This window comes from Bos javanicus, chromosome 5 (assembly GCF_032452875.1).
Source record: "Bos javanicus breed banteng chromosome 5, ARS-OSU_banteng_1.0, whole genome shotgun sequence".
Taxonomy (NCBI): domain Eukaryota; kingdom Metazoa; phylum Chordata; class Mammalia; order Artiodactyla; family Bovidae; genus Bos; species Bos javanicus.
In genome coordinates, this window is record NC_083872.1 from 63,273,532 (window position 1) to 63,295,645 (window position 22,114).

The following is a 22,114-nucleotide window of genomic DNA, read 5'->3' on the forward strand; positions in this document are numbered from 1 at the left end:
ATAACCTGGAGGCAGTATAACCCAGGAGACCCAAGGACAAGATCAACTTTTCAGGATAATAAAGGTCTCAAGATTTAATGTGCAATTAATGAGTGACTGGTGCTCACACCAGTCATGTCTGACTCTTTCCACCCCTATGAACTGTAGCCCACCAGGCTCCTCTGTCCATGGGATTTTCCTGGCAAGAATACTGGAGTGGGTTGCTGCATTTCCTGTATCACAGGCAGATTCCTTACCGCTGAGCCACCGGGGAAGTCCTGGAACTCCACAATAGTTAGCATTTATGGGCTGTGAATATATTTTAATAGTTTTTCATTTTTTAAAAAAGTTAAATTCTTAAATTTATTACTGCTTGAAAGTTTTCAAAGAGTTTGCATGTATATTGTATCTCATTTGATTTTAATAAAAGTTTTGTTACTCTCATTTAACAAGTGATGAAATAGAGGGCAAGAGAAGTTAAAGTGATTTTTCCCAGGTCACACAGTTTTGTGAGAGCCCACATCTAGCTGTTTTCCCTCCTACTGTATTAAGCTGGCCTTTAAGGGCCTGCTTTGTAAAGAGGCAGCTATTGTTAAATTACTCCTAGGGCAGATTGGGAAAGAGCTATGTGAAGATGGAATATTTCTTGAATCCTAGGGTGATATTTTAAATATGTTTCAAAAGCATTTATTTATTTACTTTTAATTGAAGTATAATTGATTTACAATTTTATATTAGTTTCACGTGTACAACATAGTGATTCAATATTTTTATAGATTATACTCCACTTGAAGTTATTACAAAGTAATGGCTCTATTTCCCTGTGCTGTAAAATATATTCTTGTTGCTTAAAAAATCTTTTTAATTGCTGCCAAATTTTTTCATTTAAAAAGGAAACTTTGGGACTTCTCTGGCAGTTAAGACTCTGAGCTTCCACTGCAGGGAGCAAGGGTTCAATCTTGGTCAGTAAATGAAGATCCTGCATGCTGTGTGACATGGCTGAAAAAAAAGAAATCTTTCTTCAGTAGCATTTAAGTACATGAAGTTTCTATTTCCTGGAATTTTTCTATCATGTTTGCTCTGATTAGAGGGCCCTAGATAACTATTTTGGAGAAGGCAATGGCACCCCACTCCAGTACTCTTGCCTGGGAGATCCCATGGACGGAGGAGCCTGGTGGGCTGCAGTCCATGGGGTTGCTAAGAATCGGACACAACTGAGCGACTTCACTTTCACTTTTCACTTTCATGCATTGGAGAAGGCAATGGCAACCCACTCCAGTGTTCTTGCCTGGAGAATCCCAGGGATGGGGGAGCCTGGTGGGCTGCCACCTATGGGGTCGCACAGAGTCGGACACGACTGAAGTGACTTAGCAGCAGCAGCAGCAGCAAATAACTATAATCAGATTTCATCTTGAGCTCTAGGTCAAAATACAAACTCTTGCAACACCTTTCCAGAGGCCCCTAAACTCATGCTCCATGCAATTCACTGGCATGTGTGAAGGATAATTTTCATCCACGATTCTTTTCTGCTGGGGGATTTTAGGCTCCTTCTGTGCATCAGGCGGCAGGAACTTAGGCCATCTATTTAATTTCTAATTTTTGCAACATCCTTGCTTACCCTGGTGCCAAACACAAGTCCTTTTCTACCTTATGACAGGAATAAAGGTTTAGTGAATGAATAAATGAGAAAAGCAAGCCATACTTCCCAATGACAGCTTGGTCCCTGGTAGCCAGACAAGGCCCACCTGATGCCTTTACTGGTTGCACCTGCCCCTCTTTTGAGACAACTAGGTAGTAAAAAATTTTTTTATTTGTCTCACGTTTCTAAAAATCACAGTAATAATGCATTTGCATTTACAGCTTGAAGAACTACAACATAGATTTTGATTTTAATTTTCATTTGGCTATAATTAATATTTATTTTAGGTTTGTTGTTGTTTAGTCACTAAGTTGTGTCCGACTCTTTTGTGACCTCATGAGCTGTAGCCTGCCAGGCTCCTCTGTCCATGGCATCTCCCAGGCAAGAATACTGGAGTGGGTTGCCATTTCCTACTCCATGGAACCTTCCTGACCCAGAGATAGAACCCGTGTCTCCTGAATTGCAGGCAGACTCTTTACCAGCTGAGCCACTGGGGAAGCCCCTTGTTTTTAGGTTAGTCATTCTTATATGCATATGAATATGTATATACTTACCAAGTAGAAATAAAACAAAAACCAGTGGATCTTTGCCCAACAAGAGCTACTCCTATTCTAAGTTTATACCTAAAAATCAATTATATTTTCAGCGCCCTAAACACTTGATATTTAAATAGAAAGTTGAGGTCACATCAATATAAGAAGATTGGTCCTTTTAAACAATAACAGTTGTTATATATTAAGAAAAGTCTTGTCCTTTCAAAATGTAATCTAAAGTTAGCTTAGACTGAAGGGAGAATGTGAAGAAGCAGGAAAAACAGCAACGGTTAAAGTACTAATGGTCTAAAAGGCAGGAAGAAAGAATTTATGAATGGGGTAGAAGGGTGGCAATGGGGAAGAAAAATGGTAAAATCTCTCCAGATATGTCAATTAATAATTACCTTTTCTGAAATTAAACTGATTTTACTTTGAAGCCCTTGGAATTCACTGGTTTCCATCTTCAGTAACTGGTATTGGTTTTCCACCTTTGCAAACTTTTCTGACTGCTGAAATACAAACCTAGAAAAGGTAAAAAAAAAGTCATTACTTTCTAATTCATACCCACTAAAGTCTGAATGTTAAAGCAGTATTTCTGTCCACTTCTGGTAAGGACAACATAAATTCTGGTATAGGTAGTTTATTTCAACAAACATGAGTTTATTTCAGCAAACATTGGGAGAGCTTGATGTGTAGTTGGGTACTGGTTTAATTGTACATGTAAATAAGAGTGAAACACTGCCCTTCTTCAAGTTTACAGCTCAGTAAGTGAGATAGGGAAACATCTGTAATAGAAATTACACGCAAGAAACATTTGGAAGAAAGAAATAATGAATTATTTAGAGTGAGATATGTGGTCTCTACTATTTTTTCAAGGCGATATTTGAGTAATATCTAGAAAATAAGTGTTTTACACTGAGATGTAGGAGAAGCAAAAGTTATCTAAGTTAAAAAAGGATTTTAAAATAAAACTATAGGAGAAGAGAAAAAAAGCAGTGGAGTGGAAGAAAGAGGTGATGATTATTAGAAGTCAAAATATATCAGGAGTCAAAATTGAAAACAGGAATCATTGTCCATATGACAATAGAACACATAGGCTTTTCAAGGTGTATAATATGTGCAGTTGATTATACTCTAAATTATGAGCTGCAAGTGTCCTTTAGATGCCAATCTAAAATTGGAATATATTCTCCATCTGGTAAAGGGTAGAAGCACAAAAAAATTATCCGAATCTTAAAAACAATAAATAATCTTTTGTTTGTAAGGACTTGAAATGACCAGACACAAAAGGAATGTTTTGGATCTAGCACCATTTTGGTTAAGCTATTTTGACTCATTTCTTTGGGCCCAGAAAAAGTAGCAGCTAATATTCTTTGTGTATTTATTGTTATCAAATCACCAACTCAATGGACATGAGTCTGAGCAAGCTCCAGGAGTTGGGGATGAATGGGGAAACCTGGCAAGCTACAGTCCATGGGGTCGCAGAGTCGGGCATAAATCTGAACTGAACTGAGTCATCAAAAAGCAGTGGCACAGGGAATTCCCTAGTGGTCCAGTAGTTAGGACTCAGTGCTCTACTGCTGAGACCCCGGGTTCAATCCCTGGTTGGGGAAGTAAGATCTCAAAAGCGGCAAACCCTGTGGTGTGGCAAAATAAAAAAGCAGTGGAGCTAAACCATAGGAACTGGAAGTGAAGTGACAGTCGCTCAGTCATGACCAATTCCTCGTGACCCAGGCCAGAATACTGGAGTGAGTAGCTGTTCCTTTCTCCAGGGAATCTTCCCAACCCAGGGATCAAACTCAGGTGTCCCACACTGCGCACAGATTCTTTACCAGGTGAGCCACAAGTGAAGCCCAGTAGGAACTGGAGGAGTGACTTAATCAGAGTATGTGGGTTGGTGGTTCAAAGTGCATTTAAAGCTGCACCTGGCAGCTTTAAAAATGTGTAATGTCTAGCTCCTACCACAGAAATTCAGACTTAGTTGATTTGGGATGTGACTTAAACATTATAAATTTTCAAACCTCCCAGCCAAGTTGAGAATGACTAATTGACACTATTGTAAAAACAGTGGAAGACAGAGTGAAAGACAAACATTTAAAGATTCCGAAACTCAATGGAGAGGTGAAAGACTTCTGAGTTTTGTGAGTCAAACTCATAGTCATCATTAGGCTGTTGCTTAAAACTGTACAAAACTAAAATGGATTTTTTGTGTTTTTAAACAAGTGTTTACAATGTTGAATGAAATAAATTTCTTTTGATAACGGCAAATATTTATCCTGAAATAAGTGATTTAAGTAAGTAAGCCCAGGTTGCATAATTAGTACAGATTGACTTCTCCTGTGTGTTAATATGAACTTTTAAACAAAACTTCTAGTTGTTAGAAAACACTATTATCCTAATTTCAAAGCTCTTTTCTGATTGGCTATTTCATTGTTGGCTTTTAAGAGACCAGTAGACAGAGGGGAAGAACAAAGACCACTCTAAAGAAAAGCCTAATTTCAGGAATTGGTATTATCATCCATTACTCCACAGTGTTAACTCATGGATTTGTTCTATAGATCAATATGTTCATTTAGAATAAAATCATTATAGAGGGAACTTTTTGTGAAGGTTGATCCATTAAAATTCATTACAGGACTTCTCATTTTATTTAATCTTTTTAATGTTATCTCTGCACATCTCAAAATCTCAAATATTAAGCAAAAACTTGAAGAAAACTTTATTATATGAGTGATCATTTCTGATAATTTGCTGTTTTTTTTTTCATAGTTAAATTCTCACCAAAATGGAAAAAAAATTCACCATTTCTACATATGAATAATGCATATAAGAAAAAACAGGTATAGTTTATTTAGTGTGTAATGAAAATAATCAACAGTGGTCTGTATGATGCTGAGTTAAAATATATTTCTTATTTGGCCACATCCCATGGCATGAGGGATCTTAGTTCCCCAACCAGGGATGAACCTGAGCCCCCTACAGTGGAAGCGCAAAGCCCTAACCACTGGACCACCAGGGAATTCCCGGTTTTTCACTTAGAAGTGCCAGACACTATTCTAAGAGCTTTATAAATATTAACTCATTTAACATTAAGGAAGAGGATGATTTTCTAGAAGCCAAAAATGTACACTGAGAGAAGGTGGTTTCAATTCTGAAACAGTAATTTTTGAAACTGGCATCCAGATTAGTGCCCAAGGTGCTTTGTTTTGTTTTAGGGATTTTCAAACAGGAGCAGTTCAAAACCTCCTTACTCCCATCTTCCTTCCCTTAGATAAGACAACAGGGTCTGCTAAGGGCTAGGAGAAGAAAGAAAATGATTATACACAATTCTGGGCTAGGGATTTCTATTTCTAGAATCTTGGCCTGTTTGTGGATTAATACTAAAGGTGGACAGCATATCATACTGGTTGAATGTGAAGCTGGGCAACTTTGGCTCTGCTATTTGCTAGCTGTACAATCACCCTGGGCAAGTTATTTAACTTACCTTTGCTAGTTTCCTCATCTGTAAAGTGGGGATTAGGGTGTTGTAGAGATTAAATAGGTTTATATTTATAAAGTTCTTACAGTTCCTGAAACATAAAACATCAACTATTCTCTTTAAGTACCTTGACTTTTTCTTTTGAATTACTTTCTGCACCTGTGTTTCCCATCTTCAGACAAGCCGAGAGTGGTAAAATAGATCAGGGCTCTCTTCTACTTACACTTGATATCATTAGAAGCTCCAGGTCTGTTTGAAGCAGCCTTGGGTTTACAGCCAACAAAGGATGGAATGAATGGATGAGATCCACGAAAAGGAAGCACTCTCTTACCCTATGTTTTGCGGCCTCTTTTCACTATCATAGTTAAGGATTTTATTTTATTTTTTATCTTTTTTTTTTAGTTAAGGATTTTAAAGGTATGGATATAGAGAAAAAGGCCCTAGATGAACTGGTTACCTTAGTGTGAAAGTGAAGTCGCTCAGTCGTGTCCGACTCTTTGCGACCGGTGGACTGTAGCCCACCAAGCTCCTCCGTCCATGGGATTCTCCAGGCAAGAATACTGGAGTGGGTTGCCATTTCCTTCTCCTACCTTAGTATAGGCCTTAACAAAAAGAATCTTTCTGAGGTGGATGAAACTGAAGCCTATTATACAGAGTGAAGTAAGCCAGAAGGAAAAACACCAATACAGTATACTAACGCATATATATGGAATTTAGAAAGATGATAACAATAACCCTGTGTACGAGACAGCAAAAGCGACACTGATGTATGGAACAGTCTTATGGACTCTGTGGGAGAGGGAGAGGGTGGGAAGATTTGGGAGAATGGCATTGAAACATGTAAAATATCATGTATGAAACGAGATGCCAGTCCAGGTTCGATGCACGATACTGGATGCTTGGGGCTAGTGCACTGGGACGACCCAGAGGGATGGTATGGGGAGGGAGGAGGGAGGAGGGTTCAGGATGGGGAGCACATGTATACCTGTGATGGATTCATTTTGATATTTGGCAAAACTAATACAATTATGTAAAGTTTAAAAAAAAAAAAAAGAATCTTTCTGACCCCTTCATAATCCACTGCAGTTTACAGAGGTCTCATATAGATTCAGGGCCCTTAGGAATAAACCATGCATTTCCTTGTGTTGGCAGACAGCTGATTGAGGATATATATATATAGGATTTTCTCTGGCTGTGTTTCAATTAGTAATAAGAAAGAGGCAACCCACAAGAAGCTATTATCATGAACCCTCCCAAGCAAGGGAGTTCCAGGGCCACTACTACGGTCAGTACCCATTTGGCCATGTTTCATATCACCACTTCATTTTTAACACAATATTGAAAGTTCAGGAAAACAATGACCATATTCCATTAAAAAAAAATCAAGACAATTAAAGGATACCTTCTCTGTCTTTTAAACTCTACTAATGACAACAAAAGCTGAAAAATGGAGTTAGCCAAGATTTTGCTGCATAAATGATTTATAAAGTTGTATTAGTTGATAGAGGAAAAAAAATCCTGAATTATCTGATTGTTGAAAGAGCTTTTGACTTTTGATACATAATTATCACAAATGCTATGGCAAACTTTTATAAAAGCAATTAGAGAATCTGTTTAAATTTCCAGAAGAAACCTAAAATTCTACAATGGAACTTCTAGGTGACTAAATTTCTGTGTAGTAAGATAAGCTTTTAAGACTTTGTGTCTTGTTTAGTAACTTCATAACCTTTAAAAACTTTTTGAAAGCATAATGTCTTCAATACTCTTATCTGGAAAATTTCCTTAAAGAATTTATAAATGAGGTATGCAAACCCAACATTCAGGCCCTACTGCTGCTGCTGCTGCTAAGTCACGTCAGTCGTATCCGACTCTGTGCGACCCCATATACGGCAGCCCAACAGGCTCCTCTGTCCTTGGGATTCTCCATGAAAGAATACTGGAGTGGGTTGCCATTTCCTTCTCCAATGCATGAAAGTGAAAAGTGAAAGGGAAGTCACTCAGTCATGTCCGACTCTTCTCGACCCCATGGACTGTATGTAGCCTACCAGACTCCTCTGTCCATAGGATTCTCCAGGCAAGAGTACTGGAGTGGGGTGCCATTGCCTTCTCCGTCAGGCCCTACAGTCCTGAGCAACTCTTATCTCCATCTTATTGTTAAGCTGACATCAGCACTTCATTTAACTGAGAAATGTTTAAGTACCACCATTTTATTATGCATTGTCTCTGTTTATTTTCCAAACAAGGATCCAAAGACTAAAGGTTTGAAGATACTAAAATAGTGACGCCTTGAAATCCTCCTCAGACAGTGCAAGGGTTCAAATCTCTGCCCTAACTTAGACTCACCCCTAAGCTGTATTTAGGCACACATATTCAATTTTGTATTTAAATAACGAGGACAGTGTCAGTACAGTAAGCATTTTCAATAGAACGATCTTTAGATGCTAATCCTAGTGGTAAAAATGTCAGTGGCTTAGTTATAATTCCAGTGTGCTTTTTAGTATTTTCAGATTCTAAATATTTTTAGAAAATTCTTCCTAATGTCTTAATAATTTGTTATTCCCAAATTCATCACGAATAGCTATTTGCTATAGTGACTGAATTTATACTTTAACTCTTGTGGCAAAAGATTTCACCAGAGCAACAACATTCATTGAATTTGCCCATTTTAGAAATAATCTTTGAGCATTGTTTTATTATGTTGCAGACACAGTTCAAATAAAATCTTCCTACTTGAATATAACTTGTTTCTTTATTGTAGGCACTAACAGTAAATTCCTGAGCTGAAGTGTCTGCTTTTCAAAAGCTTTTTCCTTTATAGATTCCTATTAGTGTGCCTTCCCAGGATAGTAACTAAATTATTGAAAAGCTGAACATTTTCTGAAGTAATTTATCTCATATGAATATGAATCTCTGGATAGTTAATAAGAATTAATGAATTCAGTAACTAAAACCAGTTGTATTAGGTTCCAGAAAGAAGCAACCTATATATTTTAGCCTACTAAGTTCTAGTTCTGAGCAACTTTGCCAGCAGTTTTTGATTTACCCAAATAAACTCATGCATTTTAAGACATAAAACCAGTTTATTTAAAATAGTAAATTCTGTACATTTAAGATCAAAATATTCTACAAACAAATATATTAGTAAGATAACAATTTATCTCTTTGAAGAGAATATTTATAATCAACATTTCACTTTATTGTATTAGTAACATTTTATTGACTTCGACTCAGGATGAGTGATTAGTATACTTCAAAATTTACTAGCATCAAAAATAATCTAGACGAAAGGACATCTGGGGTCGCTTCTAGAATCCAATTACTCTTGAACACGAGTAACTATCTTTTAAATACTTCAAAAATCGGTGGAAAATGGAGGGAAACTCTAAAGCATCAGTCTCGTTATTAAAGTGAAAGAGGTTAATCCTAAAAGATATGGTTGAGGAAAATAAGTTGGTTGTAAGGTTATTTCTTTATATTCATTTTTCCTATGACATCAATATATCGCTATTTGCTTGGTTTAAAAACTATATATATGTACTTTTAGGTGAACACAATTTCTATACTTTTGTAGTTTTCCAATACTAAAATTCAATCTGTAACAGGAATAGACTTTGAACGCATGCACATTGATTCAAATGTGAGCACTCCTCCAAAATTTGGTATCAAGAACGTTGGTTCTTTAAGATCATAATGAATTTTTTTTTCAAGTTGTAAACTTTGCCACAAGGCATTGATGGGGTGGGGCAAATTTGTCCCAAATGCACAGTGGACAGGAAGTAACGTGTTATAAAAACGGGAACGCTTCAGTCGTGAAGAATGCGCTTAATGAAGTTTGGCCGAATGTACGTTTCTTAATGGTCAAAGTGAGTCAAAGTGTTAGTCGCTCAGTTGTGTCCGACTCTTTGGGACCCCACGGACTGTAGCCCACCAGGTTCCTCTGTCCACGGGATTCTCCAGGCAAGAATACTGGAGTGGGTTGCCATTCCTTTCTCCAGGGGATCTTCCCAACCCAGGTCTCCTACACTACTGGCAGATTCTTTACCATCTGAACCACCAGGGAAGCCCCTTAATGGCTGCCTCATTCCCAAATACTAGCCTCAACTCCAGTTGGGCGATCAGGCACGCAGGCAGTACAAGAAATGAGCGAAAGGGAAAATAAAAGCTGGGCCGTCCCTTCTTTGGGGTTGATGCAGAGAAACAGAAGCGGCAAGTTTGGGAGCTGGAGGTCAGCAGGATGCCGAGCAGTGCGGGGCTGGGGCAGAGGCGGGAGCCCAAGGAGAGGGCAAGCACGGGAGGCCAGACACGGCCCAGCGGCCTCAGACCACTTACCAGGCCAGGCCCAGGCACGTCCCCAGCGACAGCAGACTCACGCCGGTCCGGGGGTCGGCCCAGCCCCTGCCTCCACCACCCCGAGCTTCGGGACTCTTCCCGCCCTCGTTCCGCTTCCCAGGCTCCGCCGGGGCTCCCTTCGTCCCCGACTTCTTCCGGCTTTTCACCTCGGACATGTCTGGAGGTCCCCAGGAAAAATAGAGGGACGCCTCTACAACCTTGGGTAGCGGGACGTGGCCGCCTCAGCCTCTGCGTGAAGGCTCGGCGCTGACCGCGCCCCCTTCTAGACTTGGCACCGCCCAGAAGCCAGCCCCCTTTCCCTCCCTCCCGGCCAACAACTCGCTGCTCCACAGCGTCTCCCAGCCACCCGCTATCGAGTCCCTTCAGGTGGAAAGTGAAAAGTGACGTGGCTCAGTCGTGTCCCACTCTTTGTAACCCCATGGACTGTAGCCTACCACGCTTCTCTGTCCATGGGATTTTCCAGCCAAGACTACTAGAGTGGGTTGCCATTTCCTTCTCCAAGAGATCTTTCCGACCCACGGATCGAACCTGGGTCTCCTGCATTGTAGGCAGACGCTTTACCGTCTGAGCCACCAGGGAAGTCAGGTGGGTTAGGGGGCATCCCTACGTCGCCAAAACCCTGCTTTAGGAATGCAAGCCTGAGGATAACCGTGGCTCCCGGGCGCGTACTGGCCGCCAGGACGCCAGGGGGCGGGGCGGGGCGGGGCGGGGCCGCGCGCGCCACGTCGAGCGCGCCGCCGCCTGGGCCCTCCCTTCTAAGGAGCGCGGAGCGCCTGAGGGGCCTAGCCGCGCCCCCGCAGAGGGTGGGGCGGAGGCGCTGTCTCGTGCGCGCGCGGGCACAAGATGGGGTAGAGCGCGCGCGGCGGCGGCGGCGTTGTCGTGAATTTCCGGGTGTGTTTATTTGCGTGCGCGGGGCCGCGGCGTCCCAGCTGGGCCGGCAGGCGGGTTTTGAATGCTCCGCGGCCCTAAGGCGGAGAGGCTGCCTTTATTTCTGTGCGGAAGGAGTATGAGAGCTGGTGGTGAGGAGTCTGAGCGGTCAGCTACCCGCGAGGACTTGAAGTAGCCGCAACAGCGGAATCTAGAGTGGCGCCCGGCTCCCGCCCGGCTGCAAGTGCAGCCTGAGGGAAGGAGCCACAGCCCTAGTGACCCTCCTTCCTTTGTGTCTGGGTTGGAGTTACCACCTCGGCGCCGCGGGACTGCGCCGGTCGCCTGTGGGGGTGACGCCCCCCTTCTCGGCGGGTCGGAGGTTCGCGGGGGGTCTTCAGGTACCCCTTGCTGCGAACGCTCAGGTGAGACACCTGTGAGGCCCCGAACTTCCCTGGCATGTGTCCCTAGCCCTGAATTTTTTTTTCTGGGAGCTCTGTTGCCTCCTCTCAACAACCCCAACTTGATTTCCCAGTGAAGACTCTTGTGCGAAGGTTTGGGTAAGTTTGCGTCTCGCTTTTCTTTCAGAATTGGGTTTTCCGGAGGTTCAGTAGCCAGTTTAAGGGACTTTGAATTCTCGTTCAAGGGATACTTGTTAATCATTTTGATACTGTACCAGGAAGAGAAATATCTAAAAAGGAACTGGTCAACTGTTAACGGTTTTCCTGGATGAAACTGACCTTTATATTTCACAAGAGTCCTCACTTTACGTTGATGTGGTTACATAAAGGTGGGACGCTGAGAATTTGTTCATGTTTCAATGGGGACAGAGTTTAGGAAAACATGTGAAACTTAATTAGTTTTAAGTTTTCTTTAGTTTTAACAGAGCTAGGTAAAGTTGAAAATTAGTTACAAGTGTTCAGAGTGTTTTTTGCCTTAGCTGTTGGACCTCACCTAGAAAGTTTATTTCTGTTTTTGTCAGACCAAATTTTATTACTGTAAAATTAAGGGACATTTTATGTTTGAGATCATAAAAACATTTATTAACACTTAAAAATTACTGTAGCCCTGGTCCTAACCATAACTTTTTCTTTTATTAAGCAGTTTCATGCCAGTACTGGGCATTTTGTGAACCTTGACAATAATGGGGAAATGCTTTGCTTACCTTTGTATGCAGCTGACACATATGGTTGTACTTTTTAGTCAATCTTGAAGCTTAATCATTATTACTCCTCTTCTGTGTGCTCGAAATTACTTGTGCTCGTCTCTTTGCACTCAGTGCATCACATTATGGTTATCTGTATTTTCCTCTTCTATCAGATAGTGAATTCCTTCATGGGTATAATTTAAGTTCTGTAGATTCAGGGCCCTACATAGGAGGGACTCAAATATTTATTGAGTAAATACATTAATAAGCACATTTAGACATTCACTGTAATACATTAGTAGATTCTGTTTAAAAACTTGCAAACATTCTGATCTGGGGTTTATACTTATTGAGAAATTTGCATCATATTTGAAATAAAGTTGGTAGGAACTTCCGAGTATTATACTATGAAGAATATTATTCTGTTTTTATGTCCTCCTAATCTAAGAAATGACCTCAGAGGATATTTTCTGTTTCTTTGTCATACTTAGCAGCTCAGCTGAAACTCATGGAGTAAGCCCATGAGAAATGTGTGAAGACATATCAGCTGACGCCCATCTTGAGTGAGAACTAATACTCAGTACCGAGAATGCTCTATTTAGTTTTATGATGGCAGAGAAATCAAGAAGTTTGTAATTATTAGGACTTCAGTATGATCATTGTTTATAAAGTCTTAAAGGAAGTTTTATAATTGTACAAATGATCATGAGTATTGAAAAAAATTAAGATAGTGTAGAAAAGAACAGAAAAGGGAAAAAAATCCCTAAATCTTGATTTTTGTAAGTAACCCAAACATTTTGTTGAACAGACTTCTAAACATCTCCATACATATTTAGATGAGACCAACACACATTTTGTGCTACACATGGGATCATATTTAAAATTTTTTCAGTGATGTGTAATGAGCACCTTTCCATGTCAGTACATGGATGTGTGTCTTATTTTAAATGGCTGTATAATAGTCCATTGTATATATAAAATCTAATTTTTTAAATCCATATTCAGAATGATATTTAGGTTTTTTGTTTGTTTGTTTGTTTAGGTTGTTTTAATCTTTTTAATCTTACCTAAACACTCTTTTAACTCTTTTTGTGGATATTTTTTGCATACATATATGACTATCTCTTTGAGGTAAATTCCTGGAAGTGGGATTTCTGGTTAAAAGAGAATGCTTACTTCAGATACATCGTATATTGCCTTCCAGAACAGTTGCATCCACTTTGTACTCCCCTCAGGTACCTTTTTTTTTTAAACTTTTTATTTTGTGTTGGAATATAGCTAATAAACCAACCCATTCTGGTATTTTCGCCTGGAGAATTCCATGGACAGAGGAGCCTGGCGGGCTTCAGTCCATGGGGTGGCAAAAAGTCGGACAGGGCTGAAGCGACCTAGCACACACACACATAGTTAATTAACAATGTTGAGATAGTTTCAGGTGGACAGCTAAGGGGCTCAGCCATTCATACACCTATATCCATTCTCCTTGAAACTCTCTTCCCATCCAGGCTGCCACATAACATTGAGCAGAGTTCCCTGTGCTATGCACTAGGTCCTTGTTGGTTATCCGTTTTAAATCAGCACTGTGTACATATCTATCCCAAATTACCTATCTCTCCTCAGGTATCTTAAAAGAATACTAATTTCCTCACATTTTTGAAAGCATTGGATTTTGTTTATTTAAAAAAAAAATTGCAAAAATAAAATCCTTTCTTTATGTTTTTAATTACCAGTGAGGTTGTACATCGTTTCATATCTTTATTGGGCTGACAAGAATTTGATGTTTTGCCTGTAGCTCATGGTTGACAGCTCAGAGAAAGAGAAATTTGAGGGAAGATGGATGCAAAAGCTCGAAATTGTTTGCTTCAGCATAGAGAAGCCTTGGAAAGGGACATCAAAACATCCTACATCATGGATCACATGATTAGTAATGGAGTTTTAACAGTGTCAGAGGAGGAAAAAGTGAAAAATGAGGTAAAGCCCTCTGAGGCAGTGTATGCTTTCTTTTTGATTTTTAAAAAATTCAGTCTGTACTTTCTTAAAAATTTTTAGAATTTATTTCAAAATTTGTACTGGTGTCCACTAATTTATGTTGCAAATGTATTCTTTATAGTATACTGAATTACTTTTTTTTTTTTTAGCCCACCCAACGGCAACGAGCAGCTATGCTAATTAAAATGATACTTAAAAAAGATAATCATTCCTATATATCATTCTACAATGCTCTACTTCATGAAGGTTACAAAGATCTTGCTGCCCTTCTGCATGGTGGCATTCCTGTCGTCTCTTCTTCCGATGGCAAAGATTCAGTTAGTGGAATAACTTCGTATGGTTTGTATCCACGATGCCTTCTATCACAGTGGCTGTGTGGCTGAACTTTTGGTGGCTGAAATTTTGTTTTATTGTAGATGGTGTCTGCTGGAGAGACTTAACAGTTCAGTGAAACATGCATGTGAAAAAGCTATAGTCTTGTTTTCCAATTCAGATATTTTTATTTGTGTCCATATTACTTTCTCATTTCCTTACCCAGTGAACTATCTACTTCTGAGATAATAATATACATACCTTAATTTTTAGAGATAATAAGATAATTTACAAGCCTTTAAATTTTTCTCCAGTTTTGTGTTTACCAAGTTCGACCATAGGAAAGAGCAGATCTTTAGAAATCTATGTTCTTGAAAGCAATTCCATATTCCTTCCTTTACACTCTCTTCTCAATCTTTAGTATGATAAAAAGATTGGAGAGTTGGAGAGGGAGAGGATGAGTTAAGGGCAGCTATAAATGGAGATTTTCATTGCTCTATAGTCGTCTTGAAAGGTGTATCTTTTGTTCTCGGTGTTCTGAGAAATCAGAAAGTTAAAGTTAATACGCTAGCCATGTTTTCTTCTCTTGGAAATTCTGGCAGAGATCTCAGCCTGTTCTGTTTGGTTTTTATGGAATTACTTGAGTAACCATTTCAAAGTTCTCTTCATTCATGCTTGTTTTATTTTGGATTTCAGTAAGGACAGTCCTGTGTGAAGGTGGAGTACCACAGAGGCCCGTTGTTTTTGTTACTAGGAAGAAGCTAGTGAATGCAATTCAGCAGAAGCTCTCCAAACTGAATGGTGAACCAGGATGGGTCACCATATATGGGATGGCAGGTTGTGGGAAGTCTGTATTAGCTGCAGAAGCTGTTCGAGATCATTCTTTCCTAGAAGGTAAGTTTTGATTACCATTGCTGGCTAAGAAGATATTGTTTAGGCATTGCATTAGCTTCCTATTGCTGATATAACAAATTACCAAAGCTTTTGGTGGCTTAAAACAACACAATTATTACCGTGTAGTTCTGGAGGTCAGAAGATCAAATAGCTCTTACTGGACTAAAATCAAAGTGTCAGCAGTGCTTAGCTCCTTTTTGAGGCTCAGGGGGAATCCTTTCCCTTCCATTTCCCACCTTTTAGAGGTGCCCTGCATTCGTTAACTCACAGTCCTTTTTCAAAGCTGGCAGTGCATAACATCTTTAGATCTTTTTCCTCTGATCTTTGCTTCTGTCATCACATCTGCTCTGACCTTCTTGCCTGCCTCTTACAAGGGCCCTGTGATTATATTGGGCCAAATGGATAATCCAGGATAATATTATCTCAAAATCCTTAATTTAATTGCACTTGCAGAGTCTATCTTTGCTGTATAAGGGGCCATATATACAAATTCTGTGGAATAGGATGTGGACATCATGGGGAGGGGAGGGGCAGTTTTCTACCTACCATAAGTGATTAAATTTGAATTTAATTTTCTACCTCACCTGTCACAATGAAGCTTGACTACCCAGGCCAGTAAGTTCGTGTGTTATCAGTTGGCACTCATTATCCCTGGAATGAAACTAGTTCCTTTGTATCTAAATTCAAATTTTTAAAATTTATTTGGCTGTGTAGGGTCTTAGTTGCGTCATGTAGTATGTTTCATTGTGGTGCACGGACTCAATAGTTGTGGTTCACAGGCTTAGTTTCTCCTTGGCATGTGGGATCTTAGTTCCTTGACCAGAGATCGAACCTGAGTCCTCTGCCTAGCAAGGTGGATTCTGAACCAGTGGACCACCAGGAAAGTCCTTCCCCTTGACTGCCCCCCCATCTTAATAATTGAGGGAATTATATGGTTGAAAAAGTATCTTGAAAGGTTATGCAGCTTGTATCCCTGCCTTTCAACAGAACTGTACTAACATAGCTTCCTGGCAGTCGAGTGTTCTGGCAGAGTGCTGTAGGGAAGATTGTTGGAAACGCAGTTCCATTAATGACTTCCCAGGGGTGATTCTTTCTTGTATTTGGCATCCTGAATCATTAATACGAATTCCATTTCTGGATTAATTCTATCATTTATTTACCTTTAAAAATAAAAATCTTTAGTAACTTATCTATCTTATGTGTAACTCCAAGAAAAAAAAATTGGAAGTTGACTGTAGCAAACAATGAGTTTTTGCAGGCAGGCTTTATAGATTCATTAGACATCTGGCAACTGATTTTCATTGCTTCAAATATTCTGTAGTCAAAAAGTGTTTGAGAATCTGTTATGGATTTTGGCACTGTTTTGGGCAAAATCCAGAAAGAAAGCACAGCCTATGTATCTAAGAAATTTACTTAACCGTCTGGTAGGAGAGGAAGACAGGTTAACTATGATATATGTGATAATCTGAACATTAGAAACAAGTATAAGGTACATACAAAGTTAGAATAAAGGAAGGACACTTTCCATCAGGGGAAGAGAATGAGCAGGCCAGGCTTCTTGAATGACATGACGTTTTAGCTGGAGTTTGGAGAATAGAAACAAGTTTGGCAGGTGAACTCAGCAAGGATGGGAGAGTAGAGAAGGTGGGAAGGGAGTTGGGTAGTTACCAGAGTGAGGAAGGTCAGACTGTGCAGCAGAGAGTTTAGGACATTTGGCAGGTGCACTGCTGACCCAAATGAGTCCCGTAGATTCTCAGGGTATTCCCTAGCAGGAATTTTGTATAGCGTCCTCAGTCTTTGGTTGCCTCCAACCATTAGTGAGTTTGGAGGAATTTTAAAAGACAGTTCCCAACTTCTAGTGGTTAATATTTTTGTTGTTGTTGTTTACAATATATAATCACCAGTTAAAATAGTTTGTGAGGAGGACTTCCCTGGTGGCCCAGTAGTTAAGAAACCATCTGCCAATGCAGGTGACACAGTTTGATGCCTGGTCCAGGAAGATTCCACATGTCGAGGAGTGACTAAGCCTGTGTGCTTTGGAACCTGTGCTCTGCAAAAAGAGAAGCCACCACAATAGAAGCCTACGCACCACACCTAGAGAGTAGCTCCTGCTCACTGCAACTAGAGAAAGCCTGAGAGAAGACCCAGGGCAGCAAAAAAAAAAAAAAAAAAAAAAAAGGCAAAAAAGTTTATGATGAGATGACACAATGAGTGGAATACATGGTAAGCACCTGAGAGTTTTAGAAAGTTGGAGGCTGGGGCACAGCTTTTGTACACACCTGGTTTTAATTTATACATCACAGCCTTTGTTAATGGTGTTGGTCATACTGTTGTCAGAAATATGCCTGATTCCTAAACCCTGGTTTTTCTGTTTTGTTTTTATAGAGAAGTTTCAGGCGACTCAGAGCTATGCAAATCTCAGGGCCAAGGATTTATTTATTCACTTTTTTTTTAACCTCTCCTGCAAAGTTGATCACCAAGGATATTTCAGGATAAAACTGGTTTAAATTTCTTTAGTGTGAAGTAATGGTTTTTGTTTCAATATAATCTTAAATTTCCTTTAAAATATGTATAATATACCAATTTTTAGGATTAAAAGTTCTCTTTAATACTATTTAAATCACTAGATATTATTGGGGTGAATTTTCAATTTTAGGGTTTAAGATTGACCAACAAGCTATGGAATTAATTACCCAAGAATCATATTATATAAAATGTAGTCTTGGAATAGATTTTAACCACTTTGTTTTGAGAAAAGGTCAGGGTTACTGGCAGTTTTCTAGTGTATAATGAGCTTAATTCGTGTTCCTAATAAGCATTAGTGAGATCTCAAGTACAGAGGGGTGAGTAAATCATATTCTTTAATTTACAGCTTATTTTCATATTAAGTCTATCTCAGTTTCTTAGTGTGTTCAGTTCAGTTGAGTCGCTCAGTCGTGTCCGACTCTTTGCGACCGCATGAATTGCAGCACACCAGGCCTCCCTGTCCATCACCAACTCCCGGAGTTCACTGAGACTCACGTCCATAGTCAGCGATGCCATCCAGCCATCTCATCCTCTGTCGTCCCCTCCTCCTCCTGCCCTTAATCTCTCCCAGCATCAGTCTTTTCCATTGAGTCAACTCTTTGCATGAGGTGGCCAAAGTGCATACATTTCCTTTAAAAAAAAAAAATCCCATTCTCATTTCCCTTTCCCTCCTCTAAAGGAAAACACACTCTTCCTATGTGTCTCCTCTATGCAACTACAACAGTACTTCGTTCCTGACACTAGATACATGAGTTTTCCACATATCCAGCAATTCTTCAATACCAGCTGAGAGTCCTATGATTTAATTCATTTCTGATGCTACCTACCTGGAGATAACATCAGATCACACCAGCCTGCCCCGACCCCAGCCCTTTCAGATGACAGTTGCCAGTCCAGGTTGTTACCTGTGCTTCTGAACTATACTTACTAGATTACTGGTTTATTAGACAAGCATAAGGGGGTTCCCAGGTGGCACTAGTAGTAAAGAACCGTCCTGCCAATGCAGGAGATGTAAGAGATGCAGGTTTGATCTCTGGGTTGGGAAGATCCCCTGGAGGAGGTCATGACAACCCCCTTCAGTGTTCTTGCCTGGAGAATCCCATGTACAGAGGAGCTTGGTGGACTACAGTCCATCAGGTTGCAAAGAGTCAGATGTGACTGATGGCGATTTAGCACACACGCATGCATACAAGCATAAAACTCTGGAACAGCCTGACAGAAGAGATGTGTCAGGCATGATATGTGGGAACGGGTGCAGAGTCCCTGTGCCCCATGTGGATGCATCACTCTCTGTGTACTCCCTGTGTTCACCAACCCACATGCTCTGAATCTCACCCTTTTGGTTTTTTACAGAATTTCCAATTACATAGGTGTAGTTGATTAAATCATTTGTGATTGAATGCAATCTCTAACCATTCCCTTCTCCCCAGAGGTCTGGAGGTAGGACTGAAAGTTCAGTAGTAATCAAGTGTTTGGTTCCCCTGGCAAGGTTCCCCTAAATCCCTAGGTATTTAGAGACTTCCCAGAAATTACTTTATTAACATAAACTTAGGTGTAGATGAAAGGGGCTTGTTACATGAACATAAGACACCATTTCACATTTATACTCTGGACAGTTTCAAGAACTAGGAACAAAACTGTTAAAAGATGCACTTAAGGCTCTCACATGGGAAATTACAAGGGATTTAGAGCTATGTGCTAGAAATAGTGACAAAGATCAAATATATATATTTAATCACAGAATCATACCTCCCCATATGTGATCATTTTGATGTATTTAATATATGTGTGCGCTGAAAAATCCCATGGGCGGAGGAGCCTGGTAGGCTGCAGTCCATGGGGTGGCGAAGAGTCGGACACGACTGAGCGACTTCACTTTCACTTTTCACTTTCATGCACTGGAGAAGGAAATGGCAACCTGCCGGGGTCCAGCCCCAGCAGGATCCAGGGATACCCTCAGGATGACGGCGTCGGCGATAAGGAAAGTAAAAGGGGAGAGAAAGAGGCTTGATCTTCCTTGGTTTATACAGAAAGCCAGTAAAGCTCCTGTGTTCCAAGGAGTCATCCTGGAAGAAGAACAGAGAGGGAAAGAAAGAAAAGGAAAGAAAGAATGACACGGGGAGACCAAGCTTCGGTGAGCGAGGCTCATAACTTTATTTTCAAAAGGAACTTTTATATCTTGACTTGTACATAGAGGGAAATGAAAGATGCAAAGTCATGCAGAGTCAGCCCAGACATCACATCTGTTTTGTCTTTATCGAAACCAGGATTTTTTTCTGCATACCTTTCCCATAAACAATGTTGTGTACATTATCTTCTGGCCTTGGAGGCCTGTGGACATTTTATGACCCTTTTTTGATAAAGGTTGATCAACCAGAAAACTTATTTTCCCTTGAAGTGTTTTTTCTTTATATTTCTAATCTATGTCAGCCTCAGAAAGTGCTAAACAGAGTTACATTCTCACGGAGCAAAGGTGCAGTGAGTTACAACAAAGAAAGAACCAATTAGCTCAAAGGTCTGCTGTGGTAATTCCAAGGCTACTACTTATTTTTCTTACATTCCAATTATGTTAACCAATGCACTCCCAGGTGCACAATGGATAAGGGATATGGTAACTTGGCAGCAAGCATTGGCTCAACAATGAAATCTTACACCAGCACTACTCTAATAGTTTTTAACTCTTCAAAAGGCTCTATATTTTTAGAATGTTTTAGGCTTCCAATGTCTCTCAAGCTTGGGAGGCTGTGAACAATCATGTGCGTAGCTGCAAGAGTCTAGATAAACCTGTCAGGCAAGCTAGAAAGCCATCAGAGGGGTTTGAATTGAAACACTCCTATCATGCCCAGGAGACTTACTAATTAAAGCCCTAACTTGACTTTTTCCAGAGAAAAGTGGTCGGGGATAGCCCCCTGTTAATATCAGAAGAGTTGGTGAAAGGCACAAAATAGTAGGACAGACAGATTCTGGTTTTGGGGTAGATGCTCGAGCAGGTCCAGGGGGTCCCTTGAGTCCTGATCCGCCTTGCTCGTCAGGCCACCTCCACATGACCTTGTCATGGGTGGGATCTCCCGTGCTGGCTCCCGGCAGCAACCCACTCCAGTGTTCTTGCCTGGAGAATCCCAGGGATGGGGGAGCCTGGTGGGCTGCCATTTGTGGGGTCGCACAGAGTCGGACACGACTGAAGCGACTTAGCAGCAGCAGCAAGTCACTTTAGTCATTTCTGACACTTTTCGACCCTCTGGACTGTAATCGTCAGGCTTCTCTGTCTGTGGAATTCTCCAGGCAAGAAAACTGGAGTGGGTTGCTGTGTCCTCCTCCAGGGGATCTTCCTAACCCAGGGATTGAACCCACATCTCTTAAGTCTTCTGCATTGGCAGGCAAGTTCTTTACCACTAGCACCACCTGAGAAGCCCACTTAATCTGTATTCTTTGTAAATATACAGGGTATATAAATACCAGATTTGATTGCCCTCCTATCTGTGCATTCCTATCAGTAACATGTGATGACTCCTATGTCCTCACTTCCTAGTAATAGTAGGTTATCTTCCATCTTTGAGATTATTGACAAGCTAGCAGATGTGAAATGATATCTTAGTTTACATTTCTGTGATAACTTGAGCTTGACCATTTCTTTATAAGTTTTTTAGCTTTTTGAGTTTCCTTGTTATGAAGTTGATACCATTTGTGGTATCAGTGATACCACATCATTGTTTTTTTCCATCTTGTTGCTTTTAAGGAGTTTATTAAATACTACAGATAGTAGGACTTACTGGTTTTAGACTCTGTAAATACTTTCTCCTTATATCATCTGTATTAACTTTGTCCTAGATGTCCTTAATAGAAATCTTTAATTCTGATGTCAGATTAGTCAACTTTTTTGCCTTCTATTTTGTGCTTCCTGAACTTTAAGTAGTCCTATTATCCAGTATCATTATTATCATCCAGTAGTCAGGTATGGATGTGAGAGATGGATCATAAAGAAGGCTGAGCACCAAAGAATCGATGCTTTCGAATTGTGGTGCTGGAGAAGACTTTTGAGAGTTCCTTGGACAGCAAGGAAATCAAACCAGTCAATCCTAAAGGAAATCAACCCTGAATATTCATTGAAAGATATGATGCTGAAGCTCCAATACTTTGGCTGACAGATGAAGAGCTGACTTATTGGAAAAGACCCTGACCCTGAGAAAGATTGAAGGCAGGAGGAGAAGTGGGTAACAGAAGTTGAGATGGTTAGATGGCATCACCAACTCAATGGACATGAGTCTGAACAAACTCCAGGTGATAGTGAAGGACAGGGAAGCCTGACATGGGGTCCATGGGGTCACAAAGAGTTGGACACAACTTAGCGACTGACAGCAAAAGTCCTGTTATAGTCTTACCATTCATATTTAGCTCTTTAATCT

General features: G+C 40.3%; 2 protein-coding genes across 7 annotated transcripts in view; one reads left to right on the top strand and one right to left on the bottom strand.

The window, feature by feature from the left end:
- IKBIP (IKBKB interacting protein) overlaps positions 1-10,237 on the bottom strand; it is a 28,698-nt gene extending 18,461 nt beyond the window's left edge. For both annotated transcript variants that reach the window (XM_061417004.1, XM_061417003.1), the window contains exons 1-2: positions 9,959-10,237; positions 2,556-2,673 (exon numbers count right to left, since the gene is read on the bottom strand). In XM_061417004.1, the coding sequence (XP_061272988.1) occupies positions 2,556-2,673; positions 9,959-10,134 (294 nt within the window). In that variant the 5' untranslated portion in view covers positions 10,135-10,237. The remainder of the gene's footprint in view (positions 1-2,555; positions 2,674-9,958) is intronic.
- A 944-nt stretch (positions 10,238-11,181) lies between these two features.
- The window catches only part of APAF1 (apoptotic peptidase activating factor 1), an 89,350-nt gene continuing 78,417 nt past the window's right edge, over positions 11,182-22,114 (top strand). For 2 of the 5 annotated variants that reach the window (XM_061416992.1, XM_061416994.1), the window contains exons 1-4: positions 11,182-11,268; positions 13,783-13,961; positions 14,129-14,318; positions 14,988-15,185. In XM_061416992.1, coding sequence (XP_061272976.1) covers positions 13,824-13,961; positions 14,129-14,318; positions 14,988-15,185 — 526 coding nt within the window. In that variant the 5' untranslated portion in view covers positions 11,182-11,268; positions 13,783-13,823. Of the gene's footprint in view, positions 11,269-11,332; positions 11,404-13,782; positions 13,962-14,128; positions 14,319-14,987; positions 15,186-17,174; positions 17,409-22,114 lie in introns of those variants that run through there. The other 3 variants (XM_061416993.1, XM_061416995.1, XM_061416996.1) reach the window with 3 other exon arrangements.